This window comes from Mizuhopecten yessoensis, unplaced genomic scaffold, assembly GCF_002113885.1.
Source record: "Mizuhopecten yessoensis strain PY_sf001 unplaced genomic scaffold, ASM211388v2 scaffold431, whole genome shotgun sequence".
In the NCBI taxonomy this organism is placed as follows: domain Eukaryota; kingdom Metazoa; phylum Mollusca; class Bivalvia; order Pectinida; family Pectinidae; genus Mizuhopecten; species Mizuhopecten yessoensis.
The window spans coordinates 2,039,684-2,065,825 of record NW_018403543.1 but is presented as its reverse complement, the minus strand read 5'-3'; the positions used below and the strand labels follow the sequence as shown (position 1 = coordinate 2,065,825).

The following is a 26,142-nucleotide window of genomic DNA, read 5'->3' as shown; positions in this document are numbered from 1 at the left end:
GATGTCGATAATAAAAGTGGTATAACTGTACCTGGTCATCTGTTTGTCGTCCATTCACATTATTTGCATGTAAACCTTGTTGAAGACGGAGAGTTATGGTATTTGATGCAACTTCAAACGACACCCTCATGCTGTGTCCATATTTAGAAGTTTACATTGTTTTTCTGATCGATTAGTTTAGTGTCTACCTGCTCATATTTGTTTTTCTTCGCTTCTCTCATGCTCAGGAAAGTACGATACGGATGCATGATATAAAACTTTCTGTTTTTCCTGAGCAGGCGTATCCATGATACGGAGTTGGATTTCTCGTTGTCGGATTTCCGTGTTTCGTCTTAAAGACCGAAACCCGCCACTGAAATCATATTGTGATTAAGACTTGCTGTTAACCATTTGCAAATAACTAGATTCTGAGACCAAATTCTACAACCTCGGATAGAATTTTCATGTTAAAAAACCATCTACAAATTAGAGAAAAAGTTGGTTTTCCCGGTTTGTCTTTGAGTGTTGAAGCTTCATGTTTTCAATTGTAATTTGTCTATACTGCTTCCAAACAGAACATCCAAGCCTTGCAAATCCAGCCCACTAAAAAAAGTCATTGAGCTATATCAAATCACTATAAGTGGACATATTGAACGTTTTCCTGTACAAATTCTCCAAGTAATTGTAGCCTGTCCATGTAGCATTCCAGCTATTTCTGTTGAAAATGAACATGGCTTGATTATCTACTGTAAACAAAGGTGGCTGAATACCCGTATGCAAAGGTAGGTGACCGAATTATCGAGGCTCCATTGAATACAATTCCTAAAGGATTGTGTATATATCCATTATAAAAATAACCGTGTTACATTTTGTATCATTAAATCGTTTCGTTAATGTTGGGAACTTACGACAAGAAGTAGTCAGTGGAGTGTCAGCGACTTTTGTCTATGAAATAAATAAAATTTAATGTTTGTGGCAATTTAGCGAATACACGTTGATAAAATCCTTGCTAACGTATAACCAGTTTCCCGTCACATTACCACTGTAATAGCTGTGTTCGAAAAGACGGTGTTTTACGTTATAAAGCGCAATTGCTAAAGGGGAAATCAAATCTAATGATGCTGAGTCGCCATTAAAAATGCTAGCTAAAAGTCGGATTAATTAGTGTCGAAATGAATATTAACATTTAGTTCCTGTGGAAAAATTGCTACGAGGGCCCATTAGCGCTAGAGATAATAATGAAATCGTCTATGACATTTCCATATTGCATTGGACGATGTGATAAAAGACATGTTGTTATTTGACCTAAATTGCGGATTTTAATGACGTCTTGTTGTAATCACAAAGCCGATCTTTAAAATTACCGGAGCACATTGAGTTCCTGGTGTGTCGTTACCGTGATTTAATGAAAAGAGAAATGTTGGGATCGTTGTTGAACTAATAGAACAAAAAGTCTTGAAGACATACTAAATATGATAAAGTGTGATTGATATAAAATACAAATTGACGGTGAGAACGAAAAGGGTAATGGAAATAGAAAAACATAAATCAAAAATGTGAACCGGTTACGTCTTGTAAAGCCTATTAAATACACACTACAGTGGGAATAGCGCAGATTGTATCAAGGTCGTCGTGGAGAACATGAACATCATGTTGTTTGGTGATAAATATCAGTGACAAGGGATTCATTTGGTTACATGGTTATAACATAGACGTAATGTGAGTGATATTAATTAAACATTAATCAAGGTTAAACAAATCTCATCCTTGAATTTCGCTTGCATATATAATCGGAGAGGAAAATATGTATCGAGGCTATACCGAAATTAGAATATCTATGACGCTCTAACCAACCCTGCCATATAATCGTGATGTTAACCAAACTAAAGGCAAAGCTAAATTGTTGCATGCATTCTCATTGCTATATATATCTTCAATGTTCACACAAATTAATGATTTTTTAAAAAGTTTACTCTTAATATAGTTTTAGCTCATCAGCAGGGTTAACTACATGTAACTAGTCACAGAGCGGACTACACTATCAATTTACTCTCGTACAAGAAACCATGCGTTGGACTCGGGCGTCGATTAGTTGATTGGCTGTGACATTTGGAATAGGAACCTTTTTACTCAATCTGTCATTCGAGCACCCGCGAAAAAATATCATCGATTAGAAAAAATATTAAATTTTGATTTTGAAATTGAAATTAATGACGAGTAACGGTCTTCCATTACTGCCTATTGATATTCAGTTTTCATTTTTTGCTATCGACACGCGGTTTGCATTGACATTTTGTTTTCTTGCTTAAGTAACTCTTTAGTATCACAATCCCGACAACTTTTTTGTAAAATATTGGCATGATTCTACATGTAATGACTTTGAAGAGTACTACTTTGAATGACAGCTTAGAGGACATGATATGACAATAGAAACTACAAATATAGTCATGAATTCACATTGATCTTCGTATTTTGAGCCACAGCTGCAAACTGACATAATACACCGTAATTATTGCCTAAGAGTTGTCTTGTGTAATGTATAGAAAACTCGTTTGGTCTTATTCATGGTGTCTTTTATTACATGTATGTTTTATATCTAGCTGCATAATCTTAATGATGTCTTAAAGTATCTTTTGAATCAATATTATTTTCTATGATATTTAAATTTAAACATAAACGTTATTTCATATACCTTCTATTGATGATTAAAAACATTGTGAAGATCTTTTACCAATATTAATTTTATTATCTAAGGGGTATAATTTTGAATCGCCGGAAATCAATATTTTATTAACAATTTTTATAACGAAGAAAGTTTCAAAAATTATATTTTTACCTGACGATATTGTAAACGTGATGCAGCTTTGATTCAATTGAAACCTTGGCAACCCTTAACATGTACCAAAGTGTAGAAATTGTCTTTAGCTAGAGGTCATTGAGGAAGCATATTATTCATTGCAGTGGTGAGTCTCTGGTGTAGGTAATCAGCATTTGAACGTTTGTACGGCAAGGTAAAGTTGGACAGTTATTCGTTATTCGTTATTCAGAATAACGAATAACTGTCCAACTTCACTTTCCGCGGAGCGAAAGTAAAACTTTACTTTGCTCGTTTGTACTGCGTTTGACTTGCAATGCGATCTTTGAAAGGAATTTCAGTAGCGGACTTGCTTCGTTCAAGATCCTTAGTAAATCTCCTTGTCACAAGTAGCTGATGATGTTTTTAAGGATACTTCGTTATCGAGCCGAGTTGAACTGTCCATTTGTCTGTTTGATAAATAATAATAATAATAATAAATAATATACAACATTTATAAAGCGCCCTATATAATTTGTAAAATTACTCTAAAGCGCTTTACAACATATGGATAATAGTAATGGTTATAATTGTGAAAACAAAACACAAAGGCTTACAATCAGTTTTATACATTTAAGCAAGCAATGTGCACATAATTGAACAAATAAAAGGGTGGTATTTACATAACGTCTTTGCAAAGATTCTAAAATGCAGACGTGAAGAGGTGAGTTTTGATGTCCCTCTTGAACTTGGCCAGGTTATTGGACTTTCTAATTGCAGAAATAACAAAGCAGTTTGTGAGAGCATTTCTGGTATTGCATTGATGACACACAGAGAAATCATGACAAGTAATGCAAACGTAAAGATTTACGTGCTAGGGAAAGCAACTCTGAATTCGTCTATACGTTATGATATCCCGAGGGTAACATTTAATCCTTTTAATTTTATATGTCATTTTCAAAGCTCGAAATAGGTACACTAGGGTGAAACGGTCACACAAGTAATGCCGTAAAATAAACATCCAGGGAAAACATCCATGTGTACGTTATACAATACAAAAGAGTCTCCGCTAAGATTGAAGAATACATCATCACTGCTTAAAATATATATCAATGATGTTCCATCAAAGCTCGTGCCATTAAAGTGGCTTTGTGGTTAATTCTACCCATTTAAAATACTTTTATTTCTTTTTACACAATAACATTGTTCTATGATTTTTGAATTTTATATAGATTTACATATTTCTTTCTCATTTTCTAAATGAATGTTAATACTACAATGTAAATAATATTTTGTTATCAAACACGTATTTTTTTTTATGTGTCTTGATTAACTGTGAATAACATATTTTTTTCATAGACGTATTTTTGTATGTTTATTTACATACATCCCTGCTATTGTCGTTCAATGCATTTGGATTTGTTCTGCTGTATTCAAATGTACAAATGTATACACTTTGTATGATATAACATTTCTCCTACCTCTGCATTTTCACGATACCCGTTTCCCTTAAGGAACACTCATATGGGATATACAGCTAGCCCGCATAGTTGCTCCTTTAGAACCCAATCTATGGAGATACTTTTCTCAAAATCGAGGCAAAAGAGCTTATTAAAACGAGTCTTCAAGTTAAAATTATTCAGTATCAAATTCTGAAACGCAAATTCATTTTATGTGATGCACGGCGCCATTAAATTGATATGAATTGATTTGATTAGTATATATACAAACAATGACGTCATAAAAGAAGTCTAGTATTAAAATATAAATATTGGCGTAATAAAACATGTCTAGTAATCTTATTAAAGTCTAGTTATATGTTTTTACATATACAAAAATAAGTTTAGTAATTTACATACAAACAATGGCGTTACAAAGTAAGTCTACATGTATTTATATTCTACGAACTGTGGTGTAATACAACAAGTCTTGTTATACACATGTATGGAAACCATTGTTTAACATGAATGATCAATTACTGCGCAATTATCTTTACACATGTAAATCGTTTAGATGTATACTCTGTTAATAACTACAAACATCACCTTATGATTATGGATTGTGATATGAAAATCAACATGATATAAACATATTAAAAGGCTACACAGATATAGGAAACTGTCAGCGAAATGCAGTTTTTCCTTAGTTTGCTTTAGAACTTAGGACAAGTTACACTTACTTTAAGGTTTTCAGTTTTAACGGCTGACAATTACAAAGATGCCCTTATGTCGAGATATCATCAAAACTATATTGATTTAACTTTACACCACGCCAAAAGCATTAAGTTATTAATCAATTGCCCTTGACATTTAGAACGTGACGAAATACGTTAGGGAGTGGCGGTTTACGTTTGAACGTCATGCTATATAACGTCAAAAGGACCCTATCATAAAACAGGCAAATTCTAGGGTTGGGGAAATTGTCATTTAATCATCATATTCTACGGTCTTTTTAAAGTTCTTTAAGTCGTGTTTTAATTTAGACACAAAGTACTTCCCACCAGAATGAAAATTCAAAAATCAATTTTGAAAAAGTGCAGGTAAAATTACACATCACCGTCTCGAAGGCCAAAAAAGTCGAAAGTTATACTCCGGTGAACATTCCCCGATCAATAGTGTTAAGACCAACCCTTGATTAATTGGTTCGCACTAGTATTGGCTAAGTCTTTAAATGAAATAAACCAAACGTCAAAGCGCTATTCTGTATTTATTTTACACTAGAGCTGCAACAATACATTAATATGACGATACGATACATATCACGATACTGTGGTCACGATATGGTACGTATCACGATACTGTGGTCACGATACGGTACGTATCACAATACTGTGGTCACGATACGATACATATCACGATACTGTGGTCACGATACGGTACGTATCACGATACAAATAGTACATGTTATTGTAAAAGCAAAGCGAAAAGATATGTTGCATATTTAAAATGGCAATATTACAACTGGAAATATACTTAGTCAAAAAGAACATGATCTTCAAGTTTTACACAATTGCTGTCACTCGCCATGTTGGAACGGATAGGAGTAGACTGAACGACCGAATCTAGAAAATATCGTTGGTGTATCGAGATCTCCTAAAAATATTGTGTATCTTGCCCTTTTTCAAATAGCGCGATATATCGTCGCACGATATATCGTTGACGCCCTACAATACACAGATCCTATAATGCCATTACAATATAGAAATAAGTCACAAACGAAGAGAAGAATGGCAATGATTATTTCAATTAAGTAATAAGTACAAGATAATTGCGAATACATGAGTAAATGGCTATTCAAAGGTAGTGATAAATATTCTTCAAAACAAACAATGTGATGAAATAAATGTCATATTTATACATATTGAAAAGCAGATATTCTTACATGTATGAACCGTATAGCTGTCTATGAAGATTTACGCTATTTGCAGTGTAATTCAGGTACTTTCCTCAATGTTACTGGGCGTTATATGGCTGTTTTAAATTGACGTTTCGGTGGAAATTTAATAAGACACGTTTTTTAATGTTACTAGAATTCAAGTTGTAGTCCTTGAGCTAATATTGACGAAAACATTTCATTTTTTTCTCAAACACTTGGTCGGGTTCTACCCTGGGGGTCAAGGGACCTTTTAGAAGGTAGGTGAGCACTGGTTTGTTACCTCTTTGTGATTTTCCAGGTTTGCAATTGCAGATTAAAATAGCATTGATTATTGAATATATCCCAACGAAATCATTAATTCAAATTTATCTGTTTACGACGGCACATTTTTATCACATACGTCATGACTTTTCGCCAATTTAAGGAATATTCTTTATGGAAAACAAGCTTGTAGAGATGTTTAGGGATGTAAACAAATTCTATGGCTGTCTGCAATCGGCAGACACAGACATTTCTTTTCTTTACAGTGGCCGCCTGCCGAATGCCTCATCCAGTAATTAACCTTCTTCTCATATAACAAACTGATCAGCAAAATGGTGACAGCAAACAGCCAAGATGGGATGTTTTAATTTCAGACTAGCAAATTAGACAGTGGGTTAGGTTATATCATCACCCATCAGATTGGGGCGTTCCGCAAGTATTATCAATCAAACACGTGGCAGGCTCCCGTAAGTATCATCACCCATCAAATAGAGGTTACAGATAGTACCATTACCCATCAAATAGAGGTTACAGATAGTACCATTACCCATCAAATAGAGGTATCGGCGAGTGTCATCTCTCATTGACTAGGGGACGTTCCGTAAGTATCATTTATCAAAAGGTAGCTTGTTCCCCCGAAAGTATATTTGTCATCACCCATCGCCAGGGAGCGCAACGGAAGTATCATCACCTATCGACAGGGGGCGCAACGGAACAATCATCACCCATCGACGGAGGGCGCAACAGAAGTATCATCACACATCGACCGGGGGTGCAACAGAAGTATCTTCACCTAGCTATCGACAGGGGGCGCAACAGTTATATCATAACCTAGCTATCGACAGGGGGCGCAACAGAAGTATCATCACCCAACGACAGGGGGTGCACCAGAAGTATCATCACCCCGATCTAAAGGTGGCGCTATGAAAGTATCATAGTGTTTTAGACAGGGGTTGCTTCGGAAGTATCATCAATTCAAATGGCAGTAGGCTTTCCGACAGTATCATTACACATCAGACGGGCTGGGACGGGAAGATTTTTCTGGCATAAGTTTTACATGTACCACTTAAACAGATAGTGGGTACTCTGTTGTTATCATTATCTATCAGACAGATATGACCTGTTGTTTATCATTTCCCATCACAAACGACACAGGACTTTTTGATTGTTATATTTTAGCTGTGGATACCTTACGGCAATTTATGTTAAGAGAAAACCTGATAGAGGCTATCGTGGTTAGGAAACTAAACGGAATATCTCATTTGTGGTGAAAGCTTACCGAGATTTTTGTTGTGGTCCGTCTGCTCGTCTTCCATTGTTATAATGTCTTTCCTGTCATGACTTGTTCCTTTTAACAGATATAACCGGCGACATTTACAGAGAATTATATTTGATATAGAAATCAAATGACAAATCAAATTTACTACGTTGTGGATACTCACTGTGTTGATGTATGGCACTATCAATACATGTTTTTGTTTCTTCAAATTTAAGTGGTTGGTTTCTAATTGTCTGATTTCATCTCATTTCCTAATAAAACAAAACATTTTATTCCATTCTCATATCGAATGACATCAAAAGGCAATTCCCTCGGAAATCAGGGTGTTTTTAATGCATTTACAATCTGTTTGTGTCTCGGTGAAAAAACGTCCTCATTATAACGAATTGTTATCGCAAAGCATTACTTTTAGTACCGCTGAATTCAATAAAGTAACCGGGGAATGTTTTAGAAATATAGATTATAGACACAGATGATCGATATCAGTATTATATGATACTTTTAGGAGAAGTTGGAGTATCTACCATTAACCTCGAGAACCATTGTTTGTGACTTAACATGTCAACATTTTAAAATACCCCCGATCGTTAAAGTATGTTTAAAATCGATAGCCTTACACTTCACAGAACTATTATAAATACATAAACATATATGATGAGCATCATATTTCTTTTGCATAAGTAAGAAATGCTTGCATCTTTATCTGTAGCCGACCCTTTCAATCCAATTAGCTTGACGGTTTACGTCAGATCATACTTGGAGCAAGGCCCACGCAGGTCAAAGTATTTGTAGCTGAATATTTGTTGGTGGGTTTGATTTATGGTAGTAACTATATACTAGATAGGTTGTAGTAATAGTATAACTGACTTTGAAAATTGCTTACCAACGTCACTGTACCTAATTCGGTACTTGTGCAATGCAACGAGGTACTTTTATGCATACAGTTTTCATTTGATAATACCTTTATGACAATTTAACTGTAGATAAGCTTCATGGAGTGCTGATTATCGTTACATAGACAATTAAAAGTTTAGAATAAATACCAAAACAAAACTTTTGTGATTTACGTGTGCCGTGCTACGCTACTTGTTGGGATATCATTTTCAGAAGTCCATTTTATCATAACTAAGGCTACTTTGGAGAAGAAATTTAATCAGAACCCTCTTCGAATTTTAAATATTTCAACTACGCACACTTTCCTGCTGATATTGATATTTTATCTCCAAATATTAGCCAAAATACCGGAAGTGTCCCTTTCAAGATACAGTAACGCGAGTTACTATGTAATCCTGATGGTATTTCGCATTCTATTTATAGAACCACGCGCCCAAAATACCAACTTATAATAGAAATGAAAAGTGGATGGTATCTACATTGTATTTATGAAAAATGAACAAACATTTTTGAACTGAAAGTATGGTATAAGATCATTGATTTTTATCTAAAAAGTGTCCCGATTTGGGTAAAGTAATCTTAAGTTTCATAGAATGCATTTTTGCAGACCTTTCATTTTTAGATCAATGCCTATATTTTTGGATTACATTTGGTAGATTGCTGACAGTATTTGTTAAGTGAATGACACTTTTGTAATAAAAGCAAGTCTCAAAGAGGCAAATGGTCTTAAAAAAATAAAAAGATGTCGGTATGAATCTCAAACTTTACCTAAAATTTGATACAGAATTAGAGGGATTCGATTTGTTAGAGAATCTGGAGAAGGGGTGTATCAGACTGTTATCTCTATATGGCATTTGTACCACTACATAAACGCCGAGTTCTCATGTCAATTAAAATTCCTTTCATAACGGATTTTTCTCATATCTATAGATGGATTAACATCAAAGTAACAACTACATAAAATATGATTTGATTTTAATTTGATCATATCTCACAAATGGTATACATTTTTGTATCGTCCATAACTCAATACCTGCTCGTCAAATAGGTCACCTCTAGACCACACGATAACGCCGTTCACGTCAGAACCATGGACGCAGCGATATTGCAACATGGTACAGCTATCTATTACCTGACATGTTTAAGTTAAATGTTTTTATTTTGAACTTTTGAACGAACAGAAGGTTAACTGTATTTGAACTATATAAAACGAATATTAGGTATCAATGTCTTACGATTCAACAAACAAATGAAATATTTGCAATCAAATTATTATACCATTGCCTATTTTATTAAATCATTCATTATTGATAATGTATTGCTTCACTTGTGGTAACTAGCATATCTTTAGCCTTATGAGCAATCAGAGAGCTACACTCTGTAGTTAGCAAGCCATTACCTTGATAAGTGTTGTAGGTAAAAGTCTTCGAAAGAATCCTATATACACATGTCTGTAACAATATGTAGATCTGAGGGCTACTTGCAATCAGAATCTCTACTAAACCACTTAATTACTCAAAAATTAATAGACATTCACCACAGTATACCCCTAGCTCTTAAACAATTACAACATACCGCTCTTTTTTGTGTTAATTTATCGAGTTTGGTGCAGAGATCCATTACAAAGGTCCTAGATGTTTCAAGATCTGATTAGCCTCTTAACCCTAGCCTTAACAATTCGAAATTTGTGGAATTAACGATAAAATAATAGCGTTTGTTTGATTACTATTAGACTGAAAGGAAACAAGCAGGTAAACTTGGTGTACTATACACCAGGGCTCCGTCACCGGACCGGTTTTGGATAATTCTGTGTTAATGTTAAAGAATGATAAACTGAATGCACTGTTTGCGGATGTCACATCACGTGCACTCTCGTCACATGTGAAACATGCACATTATTACATTGAGCAATTTAATTTGAAGTTCAAAAATGGTTCATGAACGTTCACTCTTTTGAAAGAAAGTCTCAAATTGTGTCGGATTTTGATTTACTGTTAAAACTAAACATTTACGACAAATAAATTAATTTAGTCACTGCAAGCATTTTTTAGTGTAAATAGGGTGTTTTATTATTCTAATTTCCAATAATGATTCCCATGATGCTATTTCGAATGCTGAAATATTTACTTGTTAATGTGTACATCCAAAGTATTGTATAATTTGCCTGAAAGTCTAATAAAATAAAAAATAGTCAATACACCCTTGGGTTGAGTCATAACCGGGTAGTCAGGTTTTACGGTTAAGGATCTAATGCACAAGTTCTGAATTTGGAACCGCCTGAACAACGACGACAGCGCCATAAACGTAGGTGATTTTACATGACACCTGGGGACACACATACAAATATGATAATGGTTTGTTACCTCTTAAAGTGTCTGACAATTCAAGTTACAATCTACGAAACAGAATTTTAAAAACCTTTATACGGTCGACATAGTTTAGAAACTCTTCATTCTTTATACAAACAGAAAACACATTAATATTTTAAACGATCTCGTTCACGTCGCATAAAATTTCATACTGTTGAATTCTTTTTCAAGGTTCTACTTCACGGGTATTAAGCAAACATTGTAAATGTGTTTCTTTGATGGTGCTACCGAAAATATTTTAAAAATAGTTTGATCAAAAATCCCAGATGGCCACTAGAGTGCGGTATGGCGACTTTCAGTTAAGGTCAGACGGCCAAGTACTTGTATATCAACTTCCAATAATACCTATCGGTCGAAGATACAATATAACATTTCAAAATCGTCCCATTTCTAGAGGGCATTTTACCAAAGCCGAAAAAAACCGGTTATACTGTGCCAAACAGTTCTGTATAGATGCCTTCCAACTGACACATGTTCATCTGTTTGTCGTACGTACGCAGAAATACATGTAACATTATATGCGTGCGCATTTTTAATTTCCCTTAAGGCATCATAGAAAGCAGACAGTAAATTTCTAGGTTAGGTTTCATGTCATTTTCGTTATACTTTTATTTCTACAGTATCACAATTTCCCTTTGACTGGTATTCAGTATACGATTGTAGATATACTAGCCATAAACACAACATGCCCTATTCGTACTGCGTGTTCCTCTTGTAAAAGCCAGGAAGAGATAAATAAAAATAAATGATGTTGCTGCTGTGGATTTCTCAAGTTGTCAAGTTTTCCTGATATTACATTTTATCCATCAGCAGGACTTCTGTTTTAGTTTTCTATAGGTATATTTGGTGTATACGTAATGGTAATATATATCTTGTAACAGTTGTCATTACAATATTATTTCTAATGGAATTGTAATAGTAATATACGTCCTAATATAGAATCAAAGTAATGTTTATCCTATTTGAGTAGTCCTCCAATATTATTTTCTATGTGTTTTTTTTTCTTTCTTTAATATATCTATTATAACATACATTATAATAATTTCATTCCCCAAAACCACCTAATAAAGAGCAATAAAGTACCAAGATATGAACAAAACTGTAATTGTTGCGAAAGTAGGGCAGATTACGATCAGAGAAAAAAGCAGATGGGTATCATGAAAAACGTCGACTTTCATATCGCACAAGGAAAGAGAGTATTTACCAATGAAATATTAATGAGGGCTCAAAACTGTCGGTATTCTTTATCAACCAGCATCTCTCGAAAGCGTGTGTTGCGAGTTTGTCCTCAGCAGAACAGTGATCATGATACAGTTGTTTTTAGAACAAATGATATTTTTTATTGCCGTGCATTTCTTACAAAATAACGCTTTATGATTAAAGATCAAAAGTGTTCCTACAGTTTGGTATGATGTCTGGTAGTGTAAATGAAAGCAATGTTCGAAAGGAAGAAATAGTCATAACACAAAGACTGTTCAGGATTGATAAACAAAAGAAAAATCAATATCCAAAAAATTCCTCTGCAACAGTATAAAGTGTCACATTACGGTTATAATCCTCATTAAATGGTATAAAAATGGTACTTTAAGAAAAAAAACTGGATAACTGCTCTGTTACATTATCTGAAAGATTCCTTTAAAGTTTCGGAACCCGTTAAAAGAGGCAAGTCCTTATTCCTATTTTTGATTGCTACTCGGGAAAATTGTAATACAAAAAGGATGAAAACTAGTATCCCGTCTTTTGTAAAATTGAAAAATGTGTAGGTATGGTTTCCTTTGTTACCGGGAAAGCCCGGATCTTTTTGCAAGCAGGAAATGCTGCAGTGATTGCAACATTAAATCGAGTTATTAGATGCTTTGTCTGTTGACACACCTACACACAAACACCGAGAGCGTTTTGACATAGGGGCCCATAAATACAAGCTGATTTGTTCTCATTTTAGAGTTCCAGCTCCTATTTCTTTTTGAGCTGATTCATTTAACCCACTCTGAAAGTGAATACAATTTAATATGTTGACGTTTTGTCCATTGTCTGCCGTAATCTTCCACAGAATCAATCGGTATCTTTAAGTTATCATTCCAGATGAAAGTAGGAGCATTTCGCTACTTTGGACTCTCTAGTGAAATCTTGTAGTTTCAAATTATGGATTATTTGTATCTTTGTGATAAGGAAACTCCTAGTAAATTGCCAAAGTTTATCAGGAATAGTTTTAGGTGAATGTCTTGAAATGTCCACAATTCAATAAGAAGCAGCAAAGAGTGTGGTATAAACATGTTGACCACCAAAGGAGTCCTTTAGAGTCTCGTCAAGGCCCTATACCATGACGTCGCGTTGTAGTTAGTTGGATTGTTGTTATGCCGATGCCCATGACTACGATCAAGTTTCATTTAAGGATCGAACAAAGACATCGCACTTGTATGCTGAATTGTGGACCTGATGTTAATGGTTTCCAATAAATCACCTTGCTATGAAAATCTAAGCGGGGTTGACGCTAATATTTAATATTCATAGGCGTTGATCTTCCTTTCCTATAGAAAATATACGATTAATTATTCCAAATAGCTCAATAATGCCATGAAGTCCGTGTAACGTTCTTGTTATTGTCTACGGTACGAGGTACAAGGTGTAAGGTTATTGGTACGGTAATAGTTATTTCGTATATTAATATCATTCCTGTATTATTTATAATTGCTAGCCAATTGTGTTGTGCGATGGGCTAAGGGTTACCATGGACTGTCCACTTAAATTTCTTACTTTCTTGTAAGTAAGTTCATAATGTGTTACTAAATGGATGTCAATTTCTCATGAAAATTTATAAATTCTTTCTTGCAAATCGATTGATTGTTTTAAGCAAGGACAGTCTGATACGATTATTACGGTGTTTATGACGTAACAATATTATCAACATATGATGTGTCCATATCTATCGCAGAAGTATAGAGAAAGCCTATGAACCATATTAGGCAGAAGAATATTTAACGCATCAGGTTAGTTAGCAGTTTTGATTCCTGTGATAACTACTAAATAATGTAACGTCAAGAATGCGATTCACGTCATATTTCAAACATTTTAACGATGACACAAATAATTTATATCTTTTTTTTCATATGGCGTCTAATTATTTTTGTACATCGAGTGTAAGCTATACATTTATGGCTAGACAGGCGATTCAATACAGAGGACAACTATATCTGACGTACATTGATGAAACCATATATATAAATGATGTTGCTTAACATTATCCCTTTTTTTATTTTTTCAATATTTGTCAATATTTGTGTGGCGTCAAATAGAAAAAAACGACGGCAAGCTACATTTGTAATGACGTGTCAGCAAAGTGGTTTAGCGTTCTAGGATAAGGTTTATCGACTCCAGAGATTACAGTCGTATATTAGTAATCATTCTTGAATGTCCTTTATTTTCTCGAGATAATTTAACGTGAACGACCCAGGTACTTCATTCCTATCCTGACTTAAATATGACATTACATGTGTATCATCACGAGACATCATTTAATGTTTATGGCGTGATGTAAAATAGTAAAATCAGGGACAGAGTTAATTCTAAATCAACATGTTGTTAAGATGTGAAGGTCGACGTTTCAAATGATGCTCATCAGTGTAGTTTTTTTCTTTTTTTTTCATATTAAACCTGAGTTTTTCAATTTGAATTCCCAACGGGACATTTCTTACATGTAATACCTGTTCTCTTGATTTACTGCATATAGGCGTGAAGATGTTATTTAACAATAGTGATCTTATTCGAGATAATATTTTGACCTTTTTGCAACAGCTTAAAAGATTTAAGCAAAAACAAGACTGATTGATGGTATTCTATTAGACGCTTTGTTGGGTTTATTTGTCAAAATTCTTGTAAACGTTTAAATATAAAAGCAGGAAATGGGGTAGGTGTAGACTAATCGTTAACAGAAAGGCAGCAATTTGCAAAATATAATAAAAATCGATCGAGTGAAAAATATGTCAAGCCATTTTGGCATTGTTTATGAAAGTTTAAAATACAACAGCTGGGCAAAATGTAAGTCATGTTCAATGAACATATTGCGATGCACAAAAACAACTTGTGTATAATCTGTGGTAATTAGATCTGAATCATTTGAGACTATACCGCTCTACTATATTAAATTATTGTAATTGTATCATGCATGGTGTTTGTACAGTCCACTGTCACCCATCGGTTCCCTTCATCACAATAGTAATGGTCATGTTTCCTACGCAAAACTTTGAAGCAGTAAAGATCTTGATGAAAAGCACGTGGTGCATTATAGAAAACTAAATTAGAAACATTTAACTTTGAAAACGGTTCAATAATTCAAACTAATCTCATATTGAAATCTTAACTGTTTTCGTTCAAACAGAAATATGTGCACACAATTGAGCAGTCTGTTAGAAAATATATGTACTGGTGATGATATTTAGCCATATTGCTTTCTTGATCCAAGTGCGATACAAGAGCAATGATTCATGCAAGATATCAACCATTGCATGGAACATATTACTTTACAGGCGATCCCCTCGAGAAAGAAGTTCGTTCAAATAAAATGTTCGAGTGGAAAAGTTCGTTTAAATGAACTAGCCTGTTAAAATAGATTCATTTTAATCAAAAGTTCTATTTCAGAGAGATTTATTTGGATTAGGGTCTGTAGTCGAGGATTCATCTCATCTTAGCAGATAAACGTCTCTTGGAGTGACAGCGTCCTTAAGGACCATTAAACAATGCCTCTTTCAGTTACATTAGCCATTTTTTTATTTTCTAGTGTTACATGCAAACAGAGTGTTAAGTTTGGTTCCAAATAAGAGTGTCGTGACGTCCCATAGGTTTAAAGGCAAGTTGTAATTAACCACGATATGAAAAAAATGGTATCTTCTTTACTGAATTTAATTACATTTATCTGCGATATGGCAATAATGGTATCTCAATTGCAAATTTTAATGACATCCACATACGATATGTCAATAGTTATACCTTCTTTGCTTAATTTAATGACATTTACCTACGATATAAAAATAATGGTATCTACATTAAATGACATTTACCTACGATATGACATTAATGGCAATTTCACTTCTTACTTCTTTGAAATTTACCTATAGTGTGACTTTAAATACTTCTTCTCTACCAAGGTAGATTAAAGGCCACTGTTCGCTTTGCAAAAGTATTTTCATGAGTATCGGAGTTATCCCGGATAAATGCGTTCCTTAGACCGTAACGTAACAGTTATAATAGTGGTCAATAGACAGCAATAGCAAAGGAACTGTCTCAAAATTAATGGATGACTAACAATTAAACTCTTACTATGCTATGGGCGTGCTATGTGCGGTCAACGGTTGCCTTACCTACGGTGAATACCTCCCCGGAAAACATTTGCCTCCGTTCCATAGTTTTGATATACATTAATTATTCTCTGCTTTTTCATTCTCAGCGGCACGTCATACGTAAGAAAGCTAATGGGTATTATTTTAGACTAATGCACAGACTTATATGACTCAGAACATATCTGTTTCTTAAACATTTTCATTTCGAAAATATTTTCATTGGGGTTTTCTATACTGTATCACGCCAAGTCGCCACCGGACATTTCGAGATAATAGGTTGACTGCTCTTCCTCAACTTCCTATCTCATCTTGTCTGTCAACGCCACTCACCTTATCAGATAACGTTATGGTTTATGTACGGCTTTCGTAGTTTTACCTATGGCCAAAGCCGTTCGAGAAAGGATGTTTTTGAAGTTTAATATTTATGTTATTTCCAATGTCTTTTATCGCATGGTCTCTTTGATTTTGAGGGATATCTAGTTTAAAAGCAAATACATCAGCAAGTGACAGGTCTATCTAAGACATCTACAAGCTGCACAAAGAGTTATAAAATGGTCTTTGCTTTAATTTTAGAATATTATCAGGACCACTTTCGTTACTCGATCATCATCGGGTTTTCATAGATTGTAATACTGTGTCTGGCAACCGTCAACCGCCACAAACTACTTTCCTTATCTTTATAATGAGGGAGAAGCCACCATTGCGCTGCATTGTATGTAGACTTATATTGGGTTCGCACCAGCACGGGGTAGGCAGCAGACAGGTAATGCATGTCATTTCAACATTACCCAGGTAACAGTGTTGCCTTCCGCAGATGAGGGTATTACATTAAGATAAGATCCAGTTTGTAACGTAATCGTATTAACTATCTTCTCATTAACATGGACCATTTGTCTGGATGTTCTGCTTGTATGTCTGTCTTGGGGCTGATGCAGCTTTATAACATTGGACGTTACCTTTTTTTGCGTCGAGTTCACTGTTTCAAAGGTGGTTGACACGATAGGCTAACAGAGATCCGTAGATGTAGATACATGTTACACGTTCGTATAGAACAATAAAGGAGACACACGGACATAAATACCGTGGGTGTAAAACAACGAAGGGGCCAACATGCAGATAGCACATCAGTATAGGGGTCGGTCGTAAATGTGTACCTTAACATATTCTGGAACGGTTTTTACGAAACTCGTATTAACGCAAAAAAGGCCTTTTCTACACATGGAACACATTTGAAATTAATTTCCATTTTTTTGGGCTTAGTACCACTAGCGATTCCTAAATAAAAAAAATGATCACACGGTGTAGTAAAAGATATTTCGTTATGTTTCTGCATCATTGAACTAAATTTGTAAATAGGTGCTTGCTTACTTCGTATTTATAATGATTATTTTCGTAACGAGGTCGTTGACTCATCTGGAGGAGTATCGACCCTAAAGGGTGGTTGACTCAGCTGGAGAAGTATCGACCCTAAAGGGTGGTTGACTCAGCTGGAGGAGTATCGACCCTAAAGGCTGGGTGATTAAGCTGGAGGAGTATCGACCCTAAAGGGTGGTTGACTCAGCTGGAGAAGTATCGACCCTAAAGGGTGGTTGATTGAGCTGGAGGATTATCGACCCTAAAGGGTGGTTGACTCAGCTGGAGGAGTATCGACCCTAAAGGCTGGTTGATTAAGCTGGAGGAGTATCGACCCTAAAGGGTGGTTGTAACCTTGTTACTAGAGTTTATTCCGACATGATTTTCATGAAAAGGTTATTTGAGAAAATTTATCAGCTGTCGTCAAAAGTAAATTTTTCACGAAATAAAGGGTTTTGCTTTATTCTGTACAATTTACTGTGTTTCGGAGCACTTTTAAGATGAATTTCCTTCTTTTGGCCTAAAATACCACTTTGGAGTCATACGTTGACGAATTGGCGATATTGGAGAACGCAACATAGAATGTTTTTTTTACAAAAGGGACAGACATAGCGTTTTTTGTCATACCAGAGGGCAGATATAGAATTTCCTTGTACAGGCGGGACATATATCAGATTTCTTTATACCAGAGAGACAGACATAAAATTTTAACCAATGAGATTAATAGAATCTTTCACCCCCTTGGGGTTGAGATAGGGGAATCTCAACCCGAGGGGGAAGATTCTTATGTTGCTAAACACGAGGCTATGCCGAGTGTTTGGCAACTTAAGAATCTTTCCCCGAGGATACAAGGGGGTGAATGATTCGTTTTCTCTTACCCTGTTCTCCCGATGTGTATCATATACACAATGTTATGATAACGTTACATGCTTAATTCAGGGTTGACGTGACGTCGATGAATTGTTTAAGTAACGTCATTGTATTGTTGAACTGACGTCATACCATTGTTATGAATAGGGAAACCCACCCATCTCATCCTAAGGGTGAGACAAGGAAATCTCACACCGGTAAAAGTGCGGATACACCTGTCCAGGGTAAGAGAAACACAGGGCTTCTTTATAAGCATGAATACATTACAAGCATTTTCGAAGTAACTTATTTATTCTTATATACGGTATTCTTACTTAAGAATCATACATATGGTGTAAATGGGTTAAGGATAAGAAGCCGTTAAATCAGTTAGCAGCAGAAGCAAGGCTTTGGCTTTAAGAAATGAAACGCTACAGTGACTTTACTATTGGGAATGGCTTATCAGAGCAGAGGGGGTTCATCGATCGCCAACCTTTGCAACAATATATAATCTTACACCAATTTGAATCATCATCAAGTAAAACATGTACATGTGTTCTGTCTAGGATAGCATATGCAAGTCTTGCCAAGGTCATTTATTGGTAATTTCAGGCATGAAATTGGCGTATGCAATACAAATCAATTGAATTTCCGCATTACAGTGACATAATATTTGTTACTTGAATTATCTTTGACTTATAATTAAAGCTATTACACTATTCTCAAATATCGTATACTTAATTGAAAACAATATTTATGATTGTAGTTGCCTATTCCTTTCTTTAAAATTTTATTTCAAAACGAAGGTGTCTAAAATACCCGAAAAACTCGTAACTCGTAGTCGTCTCTGTTACAAAGCGTCTGTGTGACCATGATAGACATCACTAGTGTTGTATCTGGCAACGACAGAATTTGTTATGAATGTTCAAGTGTAGAAAACGTCTTCGAGACATGGATCAATGCTCTTTTTCTTTGTGGTTAAAGTCAACGGCTGCTAAATCAAACTTGATTTAACTTTGTTTAAATGCCAGACCTGCATAAAAGACTATTGATTCGAAAGCCAAGGCCAAAAACAGATCTGTTCCGACATCAATCGATGTTCCCTTTTGATAAAGAAATATGTAGCAAAAACTGGAGTATGTCCAAATGTTCCGAACGCTATGCGGCAGTCACTGCCCACAAACACAAAATATAACTGGAATACAGGTGAATCAAAATTCATTCAATGTGATTGCACTTTAGAAAGTACAGGTTTATTATATAAAAACAAATGCATATTTGAAGTGTTCGCATTCCGTCGACGAGTGTTAGATTACATATCTCGCGCACAATCGATATCAGACGGACGTGGAAACATTTTAATTGGAAATTTACAAAACAAGATAACATGAAGTCGTTTGATTTCTTCAGAACAGGACCACTGTGTTCTCTCCTACGTTGTAGATACATGTTATGTCGTTTCTCAAGTGTGTTTCCCTGAATTCCACTTTACACCGGTAATATAAAGCTCCGTGGGTGTGTGTTGTTATGGGATCTTTAGTGGAGGGAATAACGAGGGTGAAATGAAGTAATTATCCTGTTTGAACTTCAACGACAAACTTAATTACGGCCTATCACCGGGTGTTTAGAGCTATTTAATTTACCTCCTCGCTGTATATACACAAGAGGAGAGGTATGGGCAGGCAATAGCTGGTGCTACACCAGATTCTGATAGGTGGGCACACACCCATCAGTACGGGATGTCGAACAGCTCGTAAAGAATACACACACTAATCCTTTACGAACAATGAAAAGCTTCCTATTGGATATGTTATCGGTGGTGAAAAAGTACATGTGATGTATTCTTTAAACATATTTTGTGCCTCTGATATTTTTGATAACGACAAAATTTTCAGAATGCTACTTAAATTTGTTTCATTTTTTTCTCAGTCCTTTTGATTATTTTTTTTCATATATCCTAAAGGACTGACTGAGTTGACCATACTGTTTAAGTGTCAGTGCTTTGGTTGTCATCACCTCAATTAGGCAGAGGTTGATGGAGGTAGATCGTGGGACTAGTTGATTAACTATTCAGACGTTTTGCGTTGGTGGATGTAGACGAATAAAAAGACGTTCTTGACACTAATATCACAACATGACACTATACAGATGCTTACTTCAAAAACAATTTCCACTACCTGGTCTATCCATCGAGTTGTAACAATCAAAATCCGAGCGGCGCTTGACAATCTTTTACAGTCATATTCTGAAGTTGGTCATGTTGAATGTTTTCCAAAATATTAACCACTTTTGTCCGGAAAGTCAACTTTATCAATGCATGCTAGTTGCAGAATGTAAAAACATATTGACTCACTATCTCATTTGAAAGACATAGCTAACGACATGGGTCTCTCAATTGCTTTTTTCCTAATAACGACTTACTTTGTCGATTTTACTAGATAATTAGTCTTTATTACGACAACCATGTAATCGTTTTTCGATGACCCATACCGGCTCCCGGAGATCTTAGCATTTGTCAACTATACAAACATATAGTTATATCGCCTTTCGCTTGCTATTCTTGGAATAGCAAGCTCTTGCAATAAAGGCAGTCCCTCAGTTTGCTACAATTATGTACTACGTATGATTGGTAGAAAAGTGGGAAAATCAGATTTTTTGAGGAAGCTTTTGTCGTAGCACAATTATTTTGAGTTCTTCAAAAGTCATATTCAATTGATTCTTCTTCCGGAGTATACAGTGTCACAGTACAGGTGTAAGTTTGAGTTAATGCTACTTAGAACAGAAATAAGAGGTTTGGACACCTGCTTGTTCAACAGCTAGCAATCAAGCGATAATACGTAGTTAATATGGATTCTTATGATGTTTCTGAGACCAGTATCATTTACCGGTATCCTGACAGATTGAAAAACAGAAAAATGATCAAATATATATGGCAAGTTCGTGCTAATAGCAGACAAAAATCTGATTATAAGTTGTTTCAATCACGTGATAGTTGAAAACGTCTAGGGGCGCTAAGGGTTATTTTTTCGGCCTCATCACGGATATTGAATTAGTTATTATATCCGTAATCTGGAATGAATGAGGTACACAAATATAACCCTACAACTGGTACAGGATATATAACATAACATAACGTTGAAAATTTGCAATTTTGAAGCAAATTAATTATAAACACTGTTAATTTTTTAAAGTCTCCGCATGCACCAACCAAAAGTGTATTTCGCATGCGTAAATATTGACATACCAATGCTCTTTCGTAGAAAGGAATTTTTGATTGCAACATGCGGAGGCTTTCATTTCTGCATGCAAACTCTCCAAAAGCACCATAATTTGGCTATTGTTATTGTTGCTATCGTGGAACATCTACGCATGCACATTGAAAATAGCTGCACCAGGAAAGATTGCCCCAATAAATCAATATGATGTTAATAAATAAAAATAGTAAGTTAATTCAATTTGGATTTGGATTTTTTTTAATGAGGTCGAAAATGCCCCACAATGCCCCAAGTCCGTTGCGCACGATACCAGACAAAATTATACATTGTATGCCATGCGAAATATGAGTAATCTATGTAGCACTTCCTATGCTATATTTGCTCTCATTGATACACTTTAGGGCACTGTTGTCAGTGCAAAGTCATTTATATTTCGTGCAAGTATCCATTACACTCGTATCGGAGAAATTAACGTTGAAACATAACACAAGTATACATACACCTGTAAAGTGCGTTTGAACTAGAAGAAACCTCAGAGGGTTATTAAGCGATTTTAATGTACGGACTCTGTATTTCTACCGCTATTTTAAAAATTACAGCAATTATGTGACAAAATAAACTGACTAACAACAGTAGGGCTGTGCTCGACCGAACTTTAACAAACAATGTGGGTAATTTTAGTGTATCTGCTTTGTGTCTGGGTCAAGCTCTAAATATTCACACACTACAACCAGTGTCAATGTTAATGGTATGGTGCCAAACTCAATCACGGTATATCGGGACCCAGAACAGTAATCACGGCTAATATCTACCTCCGGATGAATATTTATTGCCCGATTATTTTCCCGATATTGTTCCTTCGTCAAACGTTTAGGAGAAAACGACCATTGTTGCTGCTGGGAAAGTGTTCGATGTGGTTGTTTGATTGACATTCTATTATAAAACAATCCATTTATTGTGTACTGTGAAGCTTTAACTCTGTTATTTCCCCACATCTATCTTTCAACCCATTCTATCTCAACGTTTTTGTTTAGAACAAATTTGGGTTCAACCTTTTAGGAGCAAGGCATCATCGAAACAGCTGTATGGTGCAGTTTAATTTTGTTTGTCATACTGTATCTATAACCACTTATAGGTGCGATCACATGGGGTTTTCTCCGGGTTCTCCGGTTTCCTCTCACACTAAGGTAGCAGTGTACAGTAACGTACGATGGCCATGGGTGATATCTATATACAATGAATAACCCCTGTAATATAACATGTATCAAAATAAAAGAAATCAGCACTAAAATTGGCATATACATGATGAAGTGGACTATGTGGGCTTCATAATCTTTCAAAGAGAAAATCGAATTTGGTTTGAGACTACAGTTTACAACTACAGTCTACACAACAAAAGCTAGCTTTTCATGTAGTCTATTTGTGTACTCAGCACAAGTATAAATATTGTGAAGAATCCAACGGGATGACCTATGCTAAAACGTGAGTATTTCTGTTACCGAGTAAGCGGTATTTAATTTCAGATGGATTTTAAGAAAAAAAATACTACTTGCGGGGGTCAAATTTTGGGTTACAAATCATGTTTTTTTGCATAGTTTGGTGTTTTTTGATGTGGTAACAATGGTTTTCACAAGTCTCAAATCTGGGGGAAACAGTTTTTGAAAAAGAAATCAGTCTTCTTAACAAAATGAAATCAAAATGTAGGTGATAAATATGTATATATATGTAGGTGTGTTGTGCAGGTTGAATTCACCATCCATGTTTATCTGAGGGTCAAGTCTAATTTCAAATATTTCAAATATCTTAATAATTAAGAACTGTTAACATCTTCATTTGTATTAGTATTCAAGTTTATTTTATATAACAAAGAAAGCTAAATATTTCAAATTACGACCGCAATGTTCCATGGAAGCCAAACAGTATGATCATTTAATATATCCCTGCGACCGAGAAAGTCAACAAGCTGCACTGAGAAGTTTAATTAGTAAAATATTGATCCAATAACATTGTGGATGGGAAGGAGACATAGTTACGTATTGAAGGATACCCCTAGCCGTTACACCAATCTTGGCATATTGTTTATCTGCCGAGACAGAGTTTTAAAAATTAAACATCTAGTATAGTGCAGTATCTTTGTTAAGAGTCCGGAATGAAGGACCGCTAGTAAAAGGACACCAATCTTTAAACGTTCCATGCGTCAAGATTTAAACCAATAACAGCGACAGAGGGCGCTAGGGGTTACCAACCTCTTGATGAACAAGTATGTTTGCTCAAAACTGCTGCCGCTAAATGGTTCTCCTGGGAAATGACAAAAATTGGCAATTGTGTTCGAAAATAAGTTCTTGAGGAGTGTTGCCCCAAGACCACTGACCTTCATGTACTTGTTTCAGTGACTCTTTGATGCGATATTACTTTCAGTATTAGAATGGTTTTCGAGTTGCTGGAATGATTAAATTGTGTCATTTATATGACAATGTTTATATTGATATCATCTCTTGCCTATAAAACGATTCACCTAAGCTATTGCGTTTCATTTAATGGCAGGTTTTTAATCATTAGTGTGAACGTCAGTCGAGTATCAGTTGTCATGTTTATGGGTACAAACTCTTCATTGTATTTGTTTTTGTTCCTATAAATAGTTTCAGTAATTCTTGTCAACCTCTCTTAAATGAACGAATTATCCATCCCCTTCCTACATCTACAGGTGTGTTTAGGTTAAATCTGTCAACGATTCCTATATTTCACTATTACAAATACAAAAGGGAACTTTGTGTTTGGATATCTTTTATATAAAACAATTTCATTACTCGTTATTTAACCCATTGACACAATTGCTTTTCTTCCTTCCTTTTTCGTTCCTTCTGTAATACAATAAGTTACAAATGGTAATATTTTATAACATGACGCTGCTAAAACAAACTTGGCGGTTTTCACGGTCGCCGTTTTGCAACTGCAAATGATAATTATGAACCTTGTTACTAATTAATATTTCTTCCTGTATCTTTCTGACCTTCGGCGAAAGTTCACGCAACAGAATGTTATCTCATCCTTGATGAAGTTTCAGGCTTTTCGTACTTTTAATGATTTGTTCATTAAAATAGAGATTAGGACAATGTCACGAATTCTAATGTTCAATCTTATATTTGGTTCATCACCTTCCCAGGTGATTAAAATATGACACCACAAAACGTCCTGTATATTTTTTTTTCTTCTACTTATATTCTTGACTAATATGTGTCCTTTATATACTTAGATAATCAAACTAAGATGCGTTCATCTGCTTGATAACCGAGCTATGCGGTCACGAAGCGGACGTAAAGCAACTCAATCAATCAATAGAACTAGGATATAACAGAAACAATATCATCCTGTACTAATACACAGTAGAACCCACAGGTGTAATAAAACAGTCAGTATACCTATGTCTCGAAGTCACCGCGTACTATTCACTGATCAGTCCGTTGAACTAGAACTTGTGTAATGCACTTCTTAAGTTGGCCTCAGTTGATATCAAGATCGCATAATGTCAATAACGTTGCGAATATGGATTCTACAGGCGAAGGGCGAAAATGTCCCAGTATAAAGTATATTTACGGATATTAACATAAAACCGTGTTTACACGTAGACGCATACATGTGACAAGAAGCGTACTCGATGAAGCCATATGCTTAGTTTACCATTAGTACAGTTTTATACGTAGCTTACACACTCAACTACAATTCCTTGATAAAATGTTTACTGAGAAATATGCTTGTACAAACAATTAAAAATAATTACACAATTCACCCGTTGATATTCCAACTAGGCATGAATGATAATTGTAATCAAAACAAATGTTCGTTTTCCTTAAGCAAACCTGTTTTTTATATTCAACATTTTCCGATTGTATTGAAGATGATTTTACATGAACAACATGTTTGCTATATTCTATTGCGTGTCACTTAACGGCCCTGCTGAACTTTACATAACATTCCAGTAAACGTGTTCTCTTCTCACTTCGTTGATCATGTCATACGACTGTGTTAAACTAACCTTGTTAGGATAACACTTTCATTTGCATCAATTTGTCTGTTTCTTGATTTGGCGGTGAACTGTTTATTTAGATAGGATGCAGTTTGCATAAACGATAACGTGAACCGTTAAACCATTATCAGAATATTAATAAATTACCTGATGTGTTGCATTTGAATTGTTCAAAGTCTCTCAGAAACTGCCATGAATATAATATGTCTTGTTCTCATTACAGAAAGGACATCATTTTGCACACCCTCTGCCGGTACTCGTCTTTATACACGGAGGCTCGTATTACACGGGTATGGGCGCCATCTTCGATGGAAGTGCTCTCGCGGCGCAAGACATTGTGGTTGTTTCAATCAACTACAGGATTGGAGCGCTTGGTAAGTTCGTAGCTTAATCACTTTGTGAAAAAGATGACACACT

At 35.2% G+C, this 26,142-nt stretch overlaps 1 protein-coding gene across 2 annotated transcripts in view; it reads left to right on the top strand.

Annotated features, from left to right (window-relative positions):
* Positions 1-26,142, top strand: part of LOC110449240 (cholinesterase 1-like) — a 149,690-nt gene that overhangs the window by 101,583 nt on the left and 21,965 nt on the right. For both annotated transcript variants that reach the window (XM_021495984.1, XM_021495992.1), the window contains exon 3: positions 25,949-26,099. In XM_021495984.1, the coding sequence (XP_021351659.1) occupies positions 25,949-26,099 (151 nt within the window). The remainder of the gene's footprint in view (positions 1-25,948; positions 26,100-26,142) is intronic.